Source organism: Ixodes scapularis, unplaced genomic scaffold, assembly GCF_016920785.2.
Source record: "Ixodes scapularis isolate PalLabHiFi unplaced genomic scaffold, ASM1692078v2 PGA_scaffold1__304_contigs__length_218370807, whole genome shotgun sequence".
Lineage (NCBI taxonomy): Eukaryota > Metazoa > Arthropoda > Arachnida > Ixodida > Ixodidae > Ixodes > Ixodes scapularis.
The window spans coordinates 96992682-97014598 of record NW_024609846.1 but is presented as its reverse complement, the minus strand read 5'-3'; the positions used below and the strand labels follow the sequence as shown (position 1 = coordinate 97014598).

General features: G+C 46.3%; 1 protein-coding gene across 1 annotated transcript in view; it reads right to left on the bottom strand.

Moving 5' to 3' along the window:
* The window catches only part of LOC8042353 (solute carrier family 25 member 35), a 43535-nt gene that overhangs the window by 7113 nt on the left and 14505 nt on the right, over positions 1-21917 (bottom strand). The window contains exon 3 of the mRNA XM_040211211.3: positions 16395-16568. Coding sequence (XP_040067145.1) covers positions 16395-16568 — 174 coding nt within the window. The remainder of the gene's footprint in view (positions 1-16394; positions 16569-21917) is intronic.

Below are 21917 nucleotides of genomic sequence, written 5' to 3'. Positions count from 1 at the left end.
AACGTTCAAGGCTAGCAGAGGATGGGTGACACGCTTCATGAGACGCCACCACTTGTCTCTGAGACGACGGACGACTCTCTGCCAGCGTTTGCCCGAAGACTATGAAGAGAAGGTGTTGGCATTTCATCGGTTCATGATCGCGTTGCGGAAAACGGACAACTTCATTATGTCCCAGATCGGGAACGCGGATCAAACGCCGCTGACCTTCGATATGCCACCTAACACTACAGTAAGCGAAAGAGGTGCTTCAGCTGTTCCTGTAAGAACAACTGGCTGTGAGAAGCAACGCTGCACTGTCATGCTGGCGGTAACTGCTGATGGGCGCAAGGTCCCGCCCTTCGTCATTTTTAAGCGGAAGGCGTTGCCAAAAGTGAAACTGCAAGGTCGCATACACATCCGTGTCCATGAAAAAGGATGGATGAATAAAGCTTTAATGCAAGACTGGATTGAAACTGTTTGGGGAAAACGACCACGCGCTCTGTTGCGACTGCCATCGCTGCTGGTACAGGACAACTTCAGGAGGTCACCTTGTCGACAGTGTGAAGCAAAAGTTGCGAGACATGAAAACAAACCTTGTTGTCATGCCGGGAGGTCTAACATTGGTTTTACAGCCCTTGGATGTGTCAATCAACAAACCGTTCAAAGACTATGTGTGCAAACTCTATTTTTTAATGGATGGCCAGCAGAGAACACAGCCTCACTCCCAGTGGAAGGATAAAGAGGCCACCCTTGGAAACTGTCAGCGAGTGGGTTCTAACAGTGTGGGACATGGTCTCTCCCAGCATTGTCGAGTCAAGCTTCAGTAGATGGGACTATCAAACCCGCTTGACGGAACTGAAGACGATGCTATTTGGAACGAAAGCGACGACGACAACCACGACGATCGCAGCTATGGTACCGAGTGCGAGAGCTCCACCAGCGACTCGGAGTAAACAAAGCAGGTGTATTTTGTAGAATAAAAAAACACTTTTGCCGTTTCTATATTTGTATTTTTATACTATACCGGGTGAAACAAGGAGACGGTAGGCTCTTTAAATCGACCGGAAAATTCGGTTTCTTAACCTATCGCGCTACGACTTTGTGCAGCGTTGCCCACACATGGTGCATTTTTTTCGTAAAATTTGCAAAAAGGGGACTTACCTGAGGAAAAAGTAAAGAAAGAAAAAGGCTTAGCTCCTATGGAAACGCAGCGACGCCACCGGTCTGCAATCAACACGGCGCCGTTTTGCACGGTAGACAAGAGATGGCGCAAGCGGTCGCGACGCCAACTGCCGCCAACGAACGAGCAGACGACGCCGAGAGCCGAGGAACCGCAGTTCCTTGTTGTTACCGCGCCTGTCTTTTTTGTTTCTGCGACTGTCGCCGCCTGCGGAACGCGCGCCGCTTTTGAGTCGAAAAGATCGTCTGCTAAAGAGCCCTTGAGGAATACCTCGGCCGGCTCTCGGCGCCCGTATGCTCGTTCGTTGGCGGCGTTCGTTGCGCCATCTCTTGTCTACCGTGCAAAACGGCGCCGTGTTGATTGCAGATCGGTGGCGTCGCTGCGTTTCCATAGGAGCTAAGCCTTTTTCTTTCTTTACTTTTTCCTCAGGTAAGTTCGCTCTTTGCAAATTTTACAAAAAAAATGCACCATCTGTGGGCAACGCTGCACAAAGTCGTAGCGCGATAGGTTAAGAAACCGAATTTTCCGGTCGATTTAAAGAGCCTACCGTCTCCTTGTTTCACCCGGTAGATTACAGCCTTTGCAGATGTGTTATTTAAGATGTGCTCGCGAAATATCCGCAATTTTCGCGCACCCCCTTTCTGATGATGGATATTTAAAAAAAAAAAGTGTAAATTATGCGAGTAAATACGGTACATTGTTAAGATAAAGGTAGCAACACTGTGCTCCAATTTTCTCTCTGAGTCGTTGCTTCGTACACAAAAACAAATTCAAAGGCTGCTGAGCTTCCACCAGAAGAAATAATATTATTGTAAGTATGCCAGCTCTTCGATTTGAGTAACTTGACGCTGTATTCGCAACCACCCCCTTTTAGCTTTTAAAGTGCAAGCTTTTGATGTCAGGACACGCGAGGACGTTCAGGAAGGTGGTACGAGTTAGGAATGTTGGACGTGTAGTGTCGAACATGATAGTTCTGTGTTTGGTTTTATGTGGACAGATGAAAACCATGAAATAATGCTAACTAAGGAGCAATATTCTTTTGTTTTGGCACAGACTACTTGTGAGCTGAAAACAGGATTGCTACAATGGCAAGGACTGCTTCAAAGTACCTGTCAGTCAGTGTTGAAACTACCTCGTTGCCTCACCAGAAAGATCAAGTGAAAATCACGTTATCCAAAATGTACCGCATTACTTGTCACTTGCTCTGTGGGACTGCGTCAACTCCTGGCCGATCTTCCGTTCTTGAGGCACAAAATATTGAAGAAAACCACACTCACAAAGGCTGACAAACACACAGTTACCATATACACCGCACCTCGCTGTAACCGCTGGTAAAAGTACACTGTACAGCGGTGGTCGCACGACTGCACAGCATCCATTTGCAATCCATGGCCCTGTCGAGTTATCGCGCGTGCACAGACGTTTGCCAAATTTTCGCCGAATTCAAAGTTTGGCAGATTCGGTCCATCATTACTAATAAGTACTCTGTTCTTTCATATCCATCAAGATTTTATCCCAAACCGCATTTAGCGAAACATTTAAAGAATCCCTGAAAAGATCCAACTGATGTTGTGGCATGACATAACATCATTACCGTTTACCTTTTGGGAAACTGGATTAAACTGAATGCGAAAGGCGACTTTTGTCTGAGGGGCCTTTTTTTGCCATTGTAAACTATTTTAACTACAGAAGTGAACATGTTAACTTGCATGAATGCTTCTCTGCAGATTCTCCTGTGCAATATTTAGGTGGGATATTCCAACCAAATAATGGATGCAGGCTTTCCAACCATCCCTCTTGTCCAAGACCATGATGACAGCCTACCCACTGCACAATCATCTCCGGCCCTGGAGGACAAGATTGCCCACCTCCTGTCTCCCAACTTGGAAATGAGAGATAGGATAGACCAACTCAAGCAAGAGCTCAAGGACCTCTGTACGAATCGCTTCACACCCTCGAGCTCAACGAGAGAGAAAAACTATGGTTGCCACCGAAAGTGCTTTTAATCTGCTGCCAAATGCAGAGTGCACTGGTGTTATTACTGCCATTGTGACGACGCCACAAAATGTCGACCACAGAGCACATACAAGGGTAACGGCAGGATTGCATGCTAGAGGCGGATGGTGTCACAGGCCTAAGGTCCCGCGGTCGTTTCTTTGCCCCCAACCGAGCTACCAGCATTCGCTACTTCGTAGGTCAGGGACCAGAAATCTGCGTCATACCTTCAACGCTGGAAGCACAATGTCACTGGCAGGATACCCCACCACTTCTAGCGATCAGTGGGCTACCAACCAAGGCGCATGGTAAAAACTTAATCACGTTTCCTAATTGCCGACGTCCGCCAGCCCATTGTTTGAGTGGATTTTCTCCAACACTCCGCTCTCACGATGGACGTTAGAGGAAGGCTCCACCACGACACGAAGACTCGTCTTACTGCACAGGAATGTCAGAAGCACCTAGCCCCCCTACGAAAGGACATTCTGAAGAATTTCTTAATGTGTTTCGTCCAACCTCAATGGACACACATGTAAAAATGACCCGCTACAGTCAAACCCACTTATAACAGTCCCCCATAAAACGACCCATCGGTTATAACAACCAGCTTTCAGAAAATATATGATTTCAAGGCCCTACCCATTAAAATCGGTTCAGATAAAACAACAGTTTTTCAAAACATCATACTGTTACAACGAACACAAAGTCTGCTCTCGGAAGAAAAGAAAAAAAAAAAAAAGATTAAAAGGTTACATTTTGGGCGCGGCGCTCCGGGAGACGCTTAACCCTTTGGAGTCATGTGTCGGGTGACCCCCGACAAAAAAATATTCAGGTTCTGGTCAAATGTCGGGGCTCCCCCGACAGGCCCATTTCTCCTTTGAGGTCAGGTGTCGGGCGCGCCCCGACAATGTCAACTTGCGCCATCTGTCATCGGGAATGTAAACTAGACTTCTTCGACCTTCGAAAGGTGCTGCAAGTGACGCTACACATTTTTTTTTTTTTTTGCGAACTGCGCGGGCGGGAATGCTGCGCGCCCTTTTACGAGTTCATCATGGCAACCTTTACTCCGTCCGCATTTTACGGAAAGGCTTGTGACTCAAGTGACAGTGAATGTGATTTTAGTGGAGAAGACACCTATGATGTAAAGGAGGCCTCTGAGATAGTCTCTGATGAGTCCTCAGAGAGTGATGGTGACAGTACCGAGAGTGATGAGGAGACATGCGCCGCCGCCACCGCGCATGCCTATTTTTTTTGTTGCTGGAAGTGGGAGTAGTCAACAGCTACCATTCACTTCTGCCTCGAAAAACTCAGCGAAGGCGAGCAAGCACCGCAGCACCTCACGTTTTGGAAGGCATTGATAAAGGACCTTGTTGGAAATGTCCGCAACCAGCCAAGGAAACGGGGGCGCTCTTCTGATGGAGACTGTGAAGAGAGACTGAGTGGAAAGAACCACGTTATTTATAAACTCGATGGAAGCAAAAACAAGGACTGCGCCATCTGCAAGAACAGAAAAACCAAGGGGCAACGGCGCGAAACAGTGTTCTACTGCAAAACCTGCACTTGTCAACCTGGCCTGCACCCTGGCGCTTGCTTTGAAAAGTACCACACGCTGCGCAAGTACCGCTAGCATTTCAAGAACTGAAAGCACCCAGGAAAATGCAGAGTTATTTCCAATTGAACATATTACTATATTAAAATAAAAACGTTAAATTTCAAGTCACTTGTTGCTTGCATCACTTTTGCATAAACTAATTCTGACCTGAGGGGCCGACAAGGGGAAAACTCACATGACCCCAAAAGGTTAAAGTAACTTTCACGGCCGCATGGCAGGGGAGGAAACAAAACTACGAAAGCAAGAACGCCCTCCCGGTTGGCGTAGTCTCCCGACTGCGTGAGCACGGGAAGGAGAAGACGAGGAGAAGGAAAAAGTCAACTCTCACGCCGTGCTGCGTTCGTTCGTTCTATTGATGAGTTCGGGTGGTTGCCTCTATCCTCTGATCCTGATTCAGCCGAACGCCCCCTTATTGCCGCCAGAGCTACTCGGGATCGTTTTCAGCCAATCACAACTGATGGGTTCAGAGTGCTCCGACATTCTCCGACCAGTCACGGAAGTAAAACTTCTTAACATCTATAATGCATAAAAAAAAAAACGATTGTACAGCACACGGTGGGCGATTGAGCAAAATTTACGCCAACGTGATAAAAAAATGGTTGTAACGTCAATTGTTTTAAGCATCGGCATGTAAAAAAAGAAAACAGCAGTATGCGAATTGATTTTGGCAGAACGGAATGAAAGCCAATGCTTGGAAAGAGTTGTCAACTCGTCGCGTTTTCGATAGTGAACGCGCTGCGATAGTGGTCATGCGTACGGCAGAGCAGGCAAATATAAAATGGTTAATAAACCACATTTTTTTCTCGGCAAAATATTGTGCAAGCAGGATATAGCACATATCGCCATGCGACACAAATCACAGTGCATTATATTCGGCTTTCCCTTTACTTTACAACACAAACCTGAAAATATTTTGAAGAGACCGCAAAACCCGGTAAGACAGCCGCCAGCTCTGCGAGCTTTCTTCGTCGGTTAGGCTTAGTGGATTCACCGCTGTGAAATGAACGATCTCGTGAAAGCACTGGGAACACTTCACACGTCGACTTTTCCTGTTATGGTCACAAACGAATGTCGTCCCGTCCGTTGTAATCCTCACACCGTCAAATGCACAAGCACTTTGTAGAACCACCTATCAATCGCCGTCATGTCGGACCCCACACACCACCACAGACCACTGCCGGCCATCGTCAACGAAACCACGCGATCCCCGTCCAAGTATCACGTGACGCCTGCGCCGCTCCGCACTCCGACAGCTACCGACGGAGTGCTAGGAAGCGCTCCGAGAGGGAGAGGAGTCCCAGAATGAACCAGCCGATCAAGCAACAGCACTCTCTTTCCACCACCCGATCTCACGCGCTCTGGGAAGCGCGCTCGAGAGCGTGCAGAAAGAACCATGCAAATTCACCATATGTTTGCAAACTCTGTATTTAACTCAAGAAAAACTCAATGCTCAGTGTAAGGTGGCTAGCTCCATCACCATCGTGAGCGTTTGTTTATGTTTGCCATTTTGGTATCCCTATCATGCACATTCTCTCGCGTCAACAAACTCGTGTCAGTCATTGTAATACGAGAGAAAAAAAAATCCACTAGGAGGCTTTATTTAAACGAAAGGGCATCACGCTGGTGCAAAGATATAACAACGGAGCAGCACTGCGCGGCCTTGTAATCCCAGACACCTGACGAGCTTGCAAAGTGGTTGAAAGACTACCCTGCCAGAGGCGACGGTTGCACACTCGTACATGCGCAGGAAGCGCGGCACTTCTGTGGACAACAAAGAACCATCGTCCCCTTTGTGGACAATAATTCTTCGCTGTCCACATTACCTCTGTGGGCAGCGTAGAACCACTGTCGGGCTGGTGCACGGCATTTATTTTTGTGTTGCCATGCGTTTCATAAAATCTGTTCTATAAGGTATGTGGTCAATCTTTATTATTTTACTTGCGCGGTAGAATCGGCAGCCATTTACGTTTTGATTTTTTGAAAGCTAAACCTGCCTGCGCGTTAGAATTGTGCAAAACGTTCCTTTAAATAAAAAGCTGGCGGAGTGAAACTACCAATACCAGGTTTATCATCCTCCTTTATAGCGTGTTTTAAAGGTAAGTCCAGATATAACGAACTACTGATAAAACAACCACTTTTCGCGGAACTATCGGGTTCACTATAAGTGGCGAAAGTACTTTCGTCATTTTTGTCCAGCTCGCTTGCACCGTTGCATTTAATTGCATTATAATTATAAGTGGGTTTGACAGTACGTCGAGACGACAGGACCCCTGGTGTTCACTTAACCTCGACGTCTCACACCGATCGCCCACGGATAGTGAAACGGGAGTTTGGACACATGCTTGAACTTGGCTATATCTAGCCTTCCTCCAGTTCTCGATCTTCGGCCCTCCAGGTGGCATTCAAAAAGAGTGGTGACTTGCATCCAAGCAGGGATCAGAGCCCCTCAATCAGAATACGGTCTCCGACTGCAAACCAATACCAGATGTGGGATTTCACCGGTGTCATGCATGGAGCAATCACCTTTGGTCAGGTGGAACTGGTGAAAGTGTACCACCAAATCCACATGAAACCAGCTGATGTAGAGAGGGCTACTACCATGACTCGATTCAGCATGCTGTGAATAAGGAAATCTCTGAGAAGCAATCTAGAATGCAGCACGGCATATATGGTGCATAGCGTGCCTCTTTGCATTCCTGAGATATTTTTAACACACACTCTGCTCAGAACTGCCGCGCTATTGGCGAGGAGATTGAACTATAGAGGGCGCTCTAACCCGTTTGTTGTCCCCACACCTCAGTGTTTACCCAACACAAGGCCCGTGGATAGGCCCACAGGCCTTTTTGTAGGCATGTCCACGTTATCTTTTTCAATAGAGCGCGGGGCAGAGTGTGACATAGAAATATTAACAATACACGAAGTGAAGTTTAAAGTTAGTTCCGGATCTCTCCCGAAAGCACTCGGAGAATGCGAGCTTGACCCACTTCGGCTTTTGTGCTAACTGGGCATATGCACCGTGCATGCTGCATTGTTTATGCAGGTCAGAGTGGTAAGAAAAGAGCCCCTCCTCCCCCTCGGGCGACCGGAGAACACAAACTCCAGCCGAACGCTGACGCGGCGTTCGGCACGTCGGCCGAGCGCTCAGTCATTATTATTTGTTATTCCCAACCGTGTAGTTCTAAAGTTAGTCGCTTGGGGCGCCACAGCCTGGTCTGCTCCACAATACTGCTGCGCTTGTTTATAATGAAGTCGGTTATAACGAAATAGCGGCTATAGCGAAGCGATAACAATTTCCCATTGCCGTTTGCACTTTTTCAATGTATTTGAACGTCTTTAGCGAAGGAAATCGAGCAGCTCACGCGAATATATAGCGAAAAAAGATTCTTACAATATAAAAAATAATAAAATATGAAAAATTTACTAAGTCGCAGAATGCCGCACTTTGCCCCTGGATTGTTGCCTGATCTTCACTCCTTATCTAAGAAGTGACTTTTCCGCATCACATGCAGAGAAGCCGTCGTGGCGTGCCGACAGAGGCGTCTCGAGCGCTAGCAACAAGGTACTGATGGAGAGAGCAACTCCAACCACGGAGAGCATTTACAATTCAATGGCTGACTCCTCCTGGGCAGATTGGCACAAGTGCGTCTGCATTTGGTTGTCGCGTGGCCAGCGTGGTGAGAAAACCAGGCGGAGAGGCGGACATGTTTGCACTAGGTGTCTCCTTGCACGCTGCAGCTCTTTTTGCAAATGCGGCCCATAAACCACGTGATCCCAATTGAGCAGTTGCCTCCATCCGCAATCAAGGCTCTCTATACCAACGAAACACGACCTTGAGCCCGAACTCGATGCCGTGCGTGCTTCTTTGTATGCTTAGTGTTCCGTGTCGGCGTCACTAGTTGGTGTGGTCGCCCTCTGCACGAAAGCTGAGCTTTGCACAAGCACCGATTCGGCGAATCACCACCACTCAACGATGACAAGTTTGCCCATCGACGAGGAAGACAAAAGAGTACCGCCAACCTCGATGAAGTGCTCCTAAACGTAAAGAATGCCTTACACCGCCGGTGTCCTCCACAGGGGCCATCATAGCTCGCAGGATCTTTTCTCTATCGGAGCTTCTCGCATTTGGCAAGAAGAGGCTTCGATCTAGCAGAGAATGCATGCAGGAAAGCCTCAACCAGTTTTTGCAGGCACGATAAACATGCGCCTGTGACAGCTCATGTTATCTTTTTTTTTTTGCGTGTTACTTTTATGGTGTTCAGATATAACGAAGAAGTGGATATAGTGAAGCGATTTCTGATTCCCTTTGACTTCGTTATAACCGGTATCAACAGTACTTCTTTACTTATACATACGCTGCGAAGAAACCGCCGCAAAATTCACACGAAGTTTTTGCCTGTGTTTGTTCTTTGAGGAACATATAATTCCACCAACATGTTCACCTTCTAAACTTAGACCCTTTAGAGATGTAAAATAATGCACTTCACATTGCTCACCAAAGGTCATTAGGATGACAATTACTTGACAGAATCGAGCAGCTCCATCTCGAGCAGCACCAAGTGCGCTCCACAATAAGCTCAGCCTTCACATGTCATGTACAGTTCAAGCCAGACTTCGTAACTGATTCATTCATCTTCTGGACCCCCTCACAAGGGTGGAAGCACCCGTTGCAACCAACAGCCACGACCAAGATGAAGTGTGGGTTCGAGAAAAAGAAGAATGATTTCCCCCTCAGACGAGCTGAAAGGGTTCGGACGAATGGCTATGCGGTTCAATAAAAAATTCAAGTGGACTAACACTGACGTTCGGGCTAGTTGGTATTTCATGGTTAAAAATGAAAAACAGCGCAACGACACGGACAATCACTAAACCACCCACATCTACCCCCATCACTCAGCGAAGGCGTTCACCGACTGTGTAAGTTAGGCCTTTCCTAATTCGGTAACTGGGCGACGGCTTGCACCGCCACATGTCATTCAAAGGAAGCACTCAAAGCAGCTGTGTTGCCCTCAATTACATGTATAATCAAAGCGGCGGTCGAAAACTGTTCTTCTCTGTGGCCTGCATGCGAGCAGGTGCGGGCGGATATCATTCTTAGTGCCGCCGACGTTGATGCCTCCACGGACAACGAAGGAGAACCATTTTCAAAGGACGCTCTTCTTGCACCTTTAGCATAAAAACCCGATAGAATTCTTTCCATTGGAGGTAACCTGCATCCAATGTTCCACCGATTCCGCAGCTCCTGTCCACTGGGCCGCCTGATAGTGCAGCAAGCATTACCGAGCGCAGTCGGTTGACAAGCTTGTCAACCGACTTCAATCTGGTAACACTGGGTGTTATGGCAGCATACAGCAGCACGGCCGATTCAGCTATGCACTCGGCACGTGGCAGCTGCAGCCCGTGTAGCGGTGCACCAAAAAGAGAGCTCGTTTCTTTCTATGCGGTTCTACTGATTTCGCTTGAACTTTAAAGTCATGGGTGGAGTCGCAGATATTCCTTAATTGCTTACCACTTTGCACGATTCGAACGCACACGTTTTTTCACCAAAATCGGTGCCCAAAGATACATGCGCGTTAAAACCAAAACTAGACTCATGTCCGCCATTTTAAAGTGAAAAACAAAAAAAAATTCTACTAGGAGGCTTTATATAAATGAAAGGCCATCATGCTGGCGGGAAGAGATAATAAAGGAGTAGCACTGCGTGACCTGGCAAAACCAGCGACCCGACGAGTTCGCAAAGTTGTTTGGAAGACCACCCTCCCAGAGGTGACGGTTGCACACTCAAACAAGCGGCGCAAGAAGCGTGGCACCTAAGATGCTTTAGACAAAAGCAAGGATTACTTCTGTGAACAGCAAAAAACCATCGTCGGACTCCAACAACTGCTACTAGTGCACGGTATTTATTTTTACATTGGGGCGCATTTCATAAAATCTGGTCTACGGAGGTACGTGTTCAACCTTCATTGTTTTACCTGCGTGGTAGAATTGGCAGCAATTTACTTTTTGAATTTCTGGGAGCTAAGTCTGCCTGCGTGTTAGAATCGTGCAAACACATTACAAGGTGGAACAATTTGGACCTCCGATCGAGCAAGACTGGAAATCTTGGACCCTCACAAAGATCGGCCCATTGGTCGAGCAAATGCCAAGACAGTATAAAAAAATTGCAACTGTCAATAATAAAAAAAAAATTTTTATGCGATTTTGTTTGCGCGGGTTTTTATAAATGCACTGACATACTTTCAATATAAGAAAAAGAGTGTGCATATTGCCCAAACGAAACGTTGAAAAAAAAAAAAAAACTGACCTTGGAACAGTGAGTGGTGTGAACTCAACGCGTGAGCAAAATGAAAGCAACGAAAGTATGCACGAGCCCACGTGGCAGAGGCACGACGCCACCTCCCTTGCACTGCTTCCGCCGCCAACACGCCGGGCGTTCTCGGTTTCGGGCACTGATCTCTATGAAAATTTGCTGGATCGCGCATCCCCACTTCGTTGCTGCAGTGCAAGTGCGGCCACTGGACAGCCATCTTGGGACACATAGAATTTTCTTTTTGGAGCGTTGTGGAGGCTGGGCAGCAGCGTGCTGAAGAAACGTTTTCTGCTTGTTCGTCATCATTCGCCTAAGTTTGTCAAAGCCCCATGTAAACGGAGAGAATTGCCTTTGAAAAGATGTGGAAATTTGTAAGACAGAGCAGCACCGCAGGAAAATGGTGCAGCTCGTCTAATGCAAGTCTCGCCGGTCTTGCAGCGTGATCAAAGCTTCCTTGGCATGCCAAGTGCTGCGTCTCTGCCTTCGCACGCTTGGATACCGATCAAGAATACCGGCAAGACTTGCGTTCAACAAGTTGTGCCTTTTTTCTGCGGTGCTGCGCTTTCGTAAAAATTTTCACGTGTTCTCAAAGGCAATTCTTACCGTTTACAGGAGGTTTTAAAAAACGTCTTCAGCGAATGACGACGAATGAGCAGAAAACGTGTCTTCAACACGCTGCCACCCAACCTCCACAATGCTCCAAAACGTAGATTTTCAGTGTCTCAAGATGGCTGTACAGTGGCCGCACTTGCGAAGCGGGAAGGCGCAATCCAGTTATTGTCATGGAGATCAGTGATTTTGGGTCGAAATAATTTGTTTGTGTGCCACTTTCTGTATAGATGGCACTACGTGCCTATGTAGCTGCGTGCAGGCTTTCTACGCAGCAACCTGTATCATCTAGACACAAGGTTACATACTAACAAATTACAGTATAGACCACTTACAACGTAACCGCTTATAGTGCAGTACCGGGTATAACGCGGCTTTTTTAAACCACCGGTTCGCCTCCCATAGAACTCCATGTAATTACACACCGCTTAAAATGCAGGCGCGCGAAGGGAAATACCGGTTATAGTGCGGTTTCTCGAACAGCCCGCCGACTGCGCCGACACTAGATAACAGCGCTAGCCGCGAGCGGCACTCGCGGGGCAAGGAGGTTGCTCGAAAAAGCGGGGAGAGGCGAAGTGGGAGGCTTCAGTTGCCATAGCGACGGAGGGACGCACGCACGTGTCGTTCACGTGCGTGCGTGCGTGCATCCCTCTGCTGTGTTGGAAACAACCGCAACGACAGACCAATCGCAGGTCGAGGAGAAGTGTTCGCGCGCGGGTCGGCTTCTATTCGCGAACATGGCGTCGGTGGTGACCGCCGTCGTAGAAACATGGTGGAAGTTCATCGTTCCGCGTAAAAGCGCTAACCTTGACTGAATTTTCGTTTTGTGTCGCTATGATAACCCAGCACATACTAGAAGGGAAGATCCACCTACACATGCGGCGATGTTGTGGCGGCACTCTCAAGACGGCAGAAACGCCCGTGTCGTCGTGTTTGTTTACTTCGACTACAGTGGTGCTTTCTAAACGCACGCACGCACGTGCGTGCATTTTTCGACCATCGCCCGGATTTCTTATTTGGAGCATTTCGTGCCTGTGCTCAAGTTGAAGGTATTACTGGCGCGTACCGTATAAAGGATACGAATTTTTACGCGTTTTTATCGCCGGAGAAAAGTGATTAGGGTTAGCATTCCCGAACGCTTGCAACGTCCGTCCGCAGCCCGCGACGCCGTTAAAAAGCTACGCCAGGTAAAAGTCGCTCATTTCTTTCAGAATGTGTGACACTTGAGAGACAAGTGTACTAGTCTGGTGAAATAAAGACTTTCCTCAAACTAAGCTTTATTTTTCATCTAACATAGAAATTAATTCTTTTACAAAGGTAAGTTGTCTGATGGCATGTATTTTGGCCTGAAAAATTGATGTTTTGGTTATAGCGCGGTACCGCTTATAGTGCGGATTTTCGCGACTGCCGCGACATACGTTATATGCGGTCTACACTGTATTTAGACCCAAAACCGACAACATGCGGCGTGGCATTGCAGTGACGGCGGCACAGTGACGGCAACGGCAATTTCAACAGTTGCCGCTGCCGCAGTATTTCTCTTCTCTACGCGCGTCACTTGAGCGATAATTTATGTGAGGTCGATTACTCTTCACTTAGAAAATTCGTAATACCGGTCATTTTTGCTTCATGGGGCCGCGAAATTTCTTCAATAAACAGATATATTTATTAAACAGGAATTCGTTGTAGTGGTCAGAGAAATATATTGAACACATAGGAGATTGGCCGGGACTTTTATTTTACTTCGTTAAATGGGCGTTTTTGTACTAGAGGCATTTGTTATAAAGGCGTCCGACCGTATTCGCGTCTCCAGCTCGTTACTTGCCCTCCCGCGGCGAAAAAAGGAAGTGCTCTAGAGAGAGTCATTCGGTTCTCCTACTCAGCAGGCACGGCAGAACTGCTCACGATCGTGGCTCGCGTGGCTCGCGAAATGTCATTTCCAAATGCAAACAACACTCTTCATTGTCCCAATCTTATAACAAACTCTGTTACAACAATCAAACTTATAACAGAGTTTTAGTATTGCGTGCAGAAGCAGACGCAAGCGCTGTGCGTTTGCATTAGAGTTGCGTGTTCCACGCTGTGCATGCGCGTCGTCGCCAAGCTCCAATTCAAGTCCGCCTTTTTGTGCCCGCACAGTGTAGAACACGCAACACAAACACACAGTGCTTGCTATCGCTCGTATACACAATACTAAAACTCAGTACTGTTTCACCAATTTCCAACGCCAACGAAACATGCAGACGGGCAAACGGGTAAGCGTCCCTTTGAACTGGAAAGGCTGAAATTTGGAAAAAGACAGTGCGTGAAAATTAAAGAAGCATATAGTTCTAAAAAGAATAGTAACTAAAAAAAATCTGTTTATTTTCTTACTTTTTTTTTTTTAATTGGGGGGGGGGGGGGGGGTTATGACTTGTTAATTAAAAAGGTTCCAATTGACACCAGTGAGGATAATTTGCACATTTTAAGTGCCATACTTGTTCGCGCGTTTGAAATTAGATCATAAGAAAAAAATTATAGTAGAGCTCGAAAAACTATGTATTAAAATATCTTAATTGTATTATAATTAATTATTAAAAATTAACAGTCCTACCAGAAAGGCCTCATTTTGTTTTATTTTTAGCATATAAAAACTATGAAATCGTCATCAAGATAGACAAACAGTCAAAGCTGGATGTAATATAAGCGTTGCTTTAAAAAACACAAACACTTCTGCTGTCCGACTCCAATTTCGTCTTTGGGTTTTGCAGTGAGAACAGCGTTTCTTAATTTAAATTTTTTATGAACATAATCTACTCATCACCTGTAACAATATTTTGTAAAGTTCAGATTGATTCTGTTATTCTTGTGCTTGGGAATAATGTTAAAGCAATTTTTCATATAAATACCTCCAAACCCATTAAAAGGCCCGCAGTTCATTATTTCACATGACAATTATCCGAGCGAGAAATGGTAGCAGGAGCACACAATTACCAGCACCGATATTTTTCAACAAACGCAATACTCTATGTTACCTCTAAGGGGTATGAAAAGCCCCGTCTTTAGAGAGACCGTGGACTCCAAATATCTTGAACTGCCTGGATCGGAGACGTACGTCACAAAATAAATTTTACGCAAACAATTCCTTTAGTATAATAATTACACTGTGAGACATATCTTAATTTATGAAAACGGGGGGATCGGTGGCCGAGTGGTCTAGCGCACACCAGCTCGGAGCACGTGGAGCGAAAGCTCGCGCTGCAGAACCCAGGGATCCTGGGTTCGAGCCCCACCCCTGCCCGTTTCGATCTGGATGAGCATCGTACCGGCGTGTATCACTACTGCGTGATGCACGTTAAAGACCCCAGGCTAGCGGCTGTACTGCACTGGCTAAATTTCTCATCTACAGCTGGGAGACTCGTCGCCCCTGTGAGGCAGACCAAGTTCTAGGCTGTATAAACACACACACAACCCAATTTTTTTTTAATTTATGAGAGACCCGAAATTAACATCTATACCAAGAAATTAAGTTCAAAATAGAGTTTAGTTTTGGTTTCGTTCCATAATTAAAACGTCCCTCCGACGTAAATATTCCGCTAAACAGTGTTTATTTCTTCAGGATAGGGAGGTGACCCGTGCTCATAATACCTTAGCTTTCTCGTCTAAGCAGGAATAATTTCTGCTGCTCAGTGAAGCCAGCTGAGCAACTGGTATACCGGCATGCATCTCTGACCCTCACTATAACGGCCATTTTGGAGAACAAGTGGCGCCACCTATAATGAATTGGAGTCGCAAATATAAAATAAACAACTACCACAATATTCAGAGAGATGCCCCACCCCCAAAAGATGGCCAATTTTGGCAGAATTTCCTATTTTTTCAAAAACACCAGAAGACAGCTCATTTCTAGTAATTGCAGGACCCTGGCAATGGTGACCTCAGCAGAAATGGTGTCACTTAGACAAGACGGGAGATAAGCGAACACTGATGACTGGGAAGGACGGTCGTCCTTGCTTTATCGCCCCTTCCTGCAATCACAAGTTTCGCAAGCCACAAAATCTAAAACTATAATTTTTTTTTACTTTTTTTATCACATACCGAAAGTTTGTCTACTCATTATTTTCACCCGATTTGCTTTCGATTTTAGGTGGGCTATGTCTCAGCATATTACGGCATATCTTTCAGGAAAGCACAAGAACAATACAAAGTCATCACATAGTTTTCACTGGACAAAATTTTCATACCGGTAATAGCAATGTAAATTTAATTTATTGCAGGTTTGCTCTTTGATAGATTTTACAATGGCATACAATATGATGTGTCAAGCAAATTCTTTTTACACTCAGCCTAAAATTTCGCTAAAAAGTCCTCATATTCATCTCCTAAAATATAGGCCAACACGCGGCCATGACGTCACGCAGCTGCGGTGGCGCTGTGGACGGCACTGTGCATGCGCAGACGATTCACTTCACGTAAATTCGGTTTCTGCGCACGCGCAGTGCCCACACCTGGTGCGGGCAAACGAGGGCTTGTTTGTAAACAGCGTGTCAATCTATAAGCACAAAACGTGAAACCTTCAACATGTACAAACAAACATGCATAGCAAAACTTGCTCTAGTCATAATGCGGAAACGCAGCCACAGACACCCGTCGTTCAAAAAGGCTTTTGAAAAATCAATCGGCGAGGAGCAAAAAAAGTCTTCCGTTTCCCCTATTCCGAGCCGGGCACATACCTTGAAGAAGCAGTCCAAGACGCTGGTGTACATGATCCCCTTGCCCCGAGCATCGGTCGGCTGGTTGTACAGCCGCGTGCAGCAGACGTCAAAGGGCGTCATGGTGGCGACGACGGCCACTCCGCTCGCAGAACTGGCCACCAGCGCATTCAGCCAGGAACGCTCGTGAAACACCTGCAGGGGGCGAACACATTCACTCCCACGCAAGATACACGCGCACGTCACAGACGAAAAAGCAGAGACATCGCGTAAGTGTGGTGCTTGGAACTAGTCTCCGACCGACGCATCGAGCGTCCCATCCCGCCCGTACGTTGAAGTGGCGCCGAAGTGGCAATAAACAATGTCGCAGAGGCTGCAACGGTCCCGACGGTCAGTGCTAGGAGTCCTGGCAAAAAGTAAGAGCGAACGCGAGTGTCGTCGTCGACGCGGAGTCCCCAGCTCCTGGCCGCAGAAGCTTTTACAAAACTTCAGAAGTTGGAGAGCGACCTGCAGCAGAGCGGGCGTCTGCCACGTACACCACCGTCGCTGCAACGCCGCCAGGGTCGTGGCCGGCGACAACGCGACACTTTTACGATGACGTCGGGCAGAAATCGAAGGACCACTTTTCGGGACACGGTAAACGCACCAGTCGGAGACGCAATCCAGACGCCGTGACATAAGGGTGACAAATGTGTACACACCGAAACACAACAAATGAATCTTGGGGAAAGAAAAGGACGATGTAATGTTGCCGAGCAAAAGGACTTGGCAGTTTGATACTTTCACCTAACATTCCAAGAAGAAAAAAAAAGATACAGCCGTTGGATGGCCAAAACATGCGTTTCGTATGAGGCTGGATAAAATATTAGGAGCCGGACAAAATCGGCCGTCTGCGTCGAGTCCTCATTTCTAACTCTTTTCGTTCACATTCTGCCCATTGAAAAGCACGGCGAAAGAGCCCACCAAGTATGCACCTGATCTCGATACCACTACCATTTCCTCCCACACAATAAAGTCTGTCTGCTATGGTTGCCGAATGTCTATAAACACGCACGCGAATGCAGCATCTGAAGCCAGCTACAGCTACGGGGTTTTCCAAAGCCGTTCGCTACCAATGCGGCAAAGCTAGCTTGGGCTCCAAGTCAGCTTTGAAGCAAACAGTCAGCGCTGCGCATAGACACCCCTCGCTTCACTCAGAGGAAACTTTAATATAATCTTAGGCCCGAGAGTGCAACAAGCCTTGTTGGAACCGTCAAGGGTACGGCAGGTGACCGCTTTCCACTCTTGGCGTCAACCTATACGACGGCCCATCCGACTTTGGCTAGCGTTGCGAGGTTTACATTAGCAGACGACTTTTGGAAGATGACGTCTGTTATTGCTGGCTTCAGACGCTGTGTTCGGGTATTCCTCCGTAGAGAAGCTTGGTTACCACGGCAACGCTGACGATATCAACGGACTTTATCATGTGGAAGGAGACAGCGTGGTGGCAAGACCAGGTACATGCTTGGGATCTTTCACTATGCTTTTCAATGAATGGAATGGGAACAAAAAGAGTTTAAAATAAGAACTTGACGCAGATGGGCGATTTTCTCCAGCACCTAATATTTTGACGATCCTAAAACAAAAGTATGTTTTTAGCTCTCAATTTGGACGGAGCTTTTTGTACTGCAGCATGGGGGTAAACTATCAATGTGCCAAGGACTTTTATGGATTCTGGCGCCTGGGAAGTGTACAAGATCCGCATTTTCATTCTTTGGGGTTACAGATATGGAGTAGCTAGTCCCAACTCTGAGATCAACCTTCCTTTGTTCCTATCGTGTTTTGCTCTGGCTGAGTTGTGCTTTCTTGGCAGATGTAGTTGATCTTTAACAAACAGACAAAAGAGCCTGCACTAGGTTTGACAAAACCCCTTCCCTTGGTCTTTTCTTTATGTGCTCTAGCAGAACCAATTTCTTAAAGGATGTGGTCAATCTATAACATACAAACAGACTTCCCAGCTTAAAAAAAGGAAGCAAAGATCAATTCAGATCTAAAAGAAAAGGTGTCAGAAAATGGAGGCTCTTGAATCTACAACTTCTGCTGTACACGGGTCTCAAGTCATTTAGTCAAAAACAATGTTGAGGCAATCATATGAATGGCCTTTCAATTACCATACTTGCAGATAATCGAGATTTCCACTCTAATGGCTTGCTAAAAATGCCCATAAGTTCAAAGAAATCTTCCAACATTATGAGCTCAAGGTGGGAAAGAACAGAACAAAGACACCCATAGAAGGCTAGTAAAGATACCCAAAGACAGTTAGTTTACTTGCGCAAATATACAATTCCAGCATAAACCTTAATTTTTCTCACAAACAGAATTTCTATGACTGCAATTCTGACATCTTAGCAACCACTCTGGGTGCCTCAGACAGGAGGTCAACACCAGAACTGGTTGCCAAATCTGGGAGAGAAAGAGCGAGGCAGGCAGGGGCACTGCACCAGAGCGGCAGTTTTGGGAAGCACTCTGCCTTGACAGAGCCTGTGATTGTGGCCATGAGGTCGCATGTCACTGCGAGGTGTTTTGTTTAGCAATTGGCCGCCGCGCTTTTCCTAGTGCTGGGTGTGTTGGCTCTCATTTTCCTTTCTCTCTTACAGCTGCCGAGAGGGCTATTGTTCTCGCGCTCGACTCCCAGGCTTTTCACCTGTATAGGCGGCTATGACATAGCGCAGGCTCAACGAAGAGCCTAATGGGCAAAAAAAAGTTGTAGTGAACCAGATTTCAGTGTGTTTTGGTGCAGATTGGCTCGGCTTTGATTCTCACTCATGCACACTGTGATCTGCAATACGAGCAACACTAAACCAGTGCTACTAGCTCAGTCCCAGCAACACTTCAACAGCATAACATTTAAACCGATGGTGGTACCACAGATTCCGTTCTACATGCCCTCAACACAGGCAGGTCTTTTACTGAAAATCAATCATGTTCTGAGACATGCACAAACAAACCCCAAACCAAAATCTCTTGCTACCACCCATCACAGCAGGTGAGTGTGCCAGCTGTCATAAGCCACCCAACATACATTATGATAGTGAATGCAAGAAAATAACTTTTTCTAAAAAGCTGTCAAACAAATAGTCTTTCTCGTAGATAAGCTCAAATTTCCTATTCCGCCACGCAAACTGTATGAACGCTGGTACAAAAATTTTTCTCCAAAACAGAGACGAGAAGCATCTAACTTTTAGAAGAGCGTGGTAATCTTTTGGGACTGAAGTACGACTCTTCTCTAATACTGTATTTGTTTGATTTGCAATATAAAGCACAAATTAAGAAAAACACTGTTTACTTTCTCTGTATGTTAGGTCTGACATAATGTCCACTATTTTGACTCCCAATGTGTCTTAAACATGAAATATGGCATATGCAAAGATTATCATTTCTAGCGACCACCTTGGGAGGTTAAAAGCTCCCACAGAATACAGGTTTGATATGTGCAACAACACAAATGTAACATAAAAAAATAACCCCTTTGTCCCTAAGCACTTTGCTCATACGGGTCACTCAGGTGCAAGACATGCTGAGAATGCATTAGCAAACACACAAAGCCTCATAAACCTGCCACAAGAACCAGGCGTATCTCACACACATATACACGAGTGGAAGCTGCCTGGCATAACCTCGCCATCAGCATGTGGAGAGTTTTAATCAGCATAAAATTAGGACAACGCCCTCGTCCCTCGGCACCCCTCTCCACTGTGCAGAAATGGCACGCCTCTCCTTTTCTTGCATATGCTTGCTTACGCAGTATTTCGGGCATAAAGATAAAACATCACAAGACCAGAGCATTACCGAAAGACCATAAATGTCACCTTTCAACCTCAACTAGTACTAGGATTTGTACTGCTAATTTTTCCATAGACATGCCATCACTGATCATCTTGGGGGGTTCATGTAGGAACTATTTAGAAAGATCAGGGGTGGAACTCATGAAATGTACTTGGGAGCAGCCACGGGAGCAGCTGAAACAGCTGTTTTGGAGCAGGTTGGGAGCAGCTAAAACTACATTCTGGAGCAGGCTAGGAGCAGCTCAGATCAGTTTGCATTGCACTTTAGCTTCTATCTTAGACAAGCACGAAAGCAATTTCAATTGTGCTTAGCAGCAGAGATGAACATGAGCGGTTAGGGACCTAGGTAGAGGGGATAACAGTGTAATATATGCGAAAACTTGAATCTTTGTGAACCTTAATGAGAATCAAACAGCAAGTACTCTATGTTTCTGAAGATAGCGTCCTTGATATTTTCTGAGTGGCCTTCAGACGCTCAAGATGCAAACCAGCTCTGCTTATCGCACAACCCACACGTGCTCGACATAGTAATTATATGTGCGAACCACGTGACGTGCGTAAACAACCGACGTGCAGTTGCACGGAGGAACAGGGCAACAAATTTCGAGTTTATCCTATTGTGCAACTCGATATCGAAGCAGCAGACTACGATTAACGGAGTTATCGTATTCGAAGCGATAAGCAGGAGCAAGGTTAAAGTACGCCGAGCAGATAAGTAGAGCTGCTGAGAGGCAAGGTTTCGGATCGGACCGCGTTTCATTTCTATCAAATCACGATTTATCTTGCAAGAATGCGGTTCCAACTCCTAACGATGAAGCACTAAAAGGAATATTTTGCTCATTTGCTTTCGACTGGATGACGTCCGGATCCTGGGCCGCAGAGCCTCATGCAATTTGACGCTTAACGACTCGACCTCACCTCGGCCTACTTGCCCTACCGCTTATGGTTGAAGAGTAAGAATCCAGTCGCAGGTGGTGTAGCGCTTAGAATCAGAGTTTTTTCGCGCGCTTCCGACTCGGGATAGACAAGGGGAATAAACAGAACAAGGCATTGCAAGGCCGACCAGGCTAAACGCCCTCATTGTTGACAATCGAGTCGATAAAACGAAACCAAGACAAAATAAAACGTTTTTTTGGCGCACGTTTTGCGATTTGGCGCATAATGGCGCGAGATATTGTCTGTGGCGCAGTTTCTGCAACATGGCGCAGGATGGCGCAGACACATGCGTCTGGCGCAAAATGGCGCAAATGGCGCAGCCGTTCCACCCCTGAAGATTATCTGTAATTCGTGAAAAGAAGCATTTATACCAGACAAATATTTGTGCAAATACTTTTTGCTCGAGGCCATGCCTAAATATGAGGGGAATTTTAATTTAAAATATAACTCAATGAATGCAATATAGATTACATACTTTGTAGTTCCCTAACCTCGCAATTCAATGGCACTGTCAGTCCAATAGATTCCCGATTCCATGTAAAAATATCATTTTGGCTGCCTGTACACCCACTCTCTATGAGATGCAATGTCATCTTTATTGGTGGCAAGTTTTTTCTCTCCTAAAGTACAAGAAACGCATTCAAGCACCCAAAGAGCTAGATGTTCAATGAGGCAAGATTCAAACTGCAAAAAGCATAGGCAAGAACAGTTCTGTCTCTATCATGAAAACACGGCTAGAATAAGGTATGTGACCAAGCATTGTCCGGTAAAAAGCAGACACAAT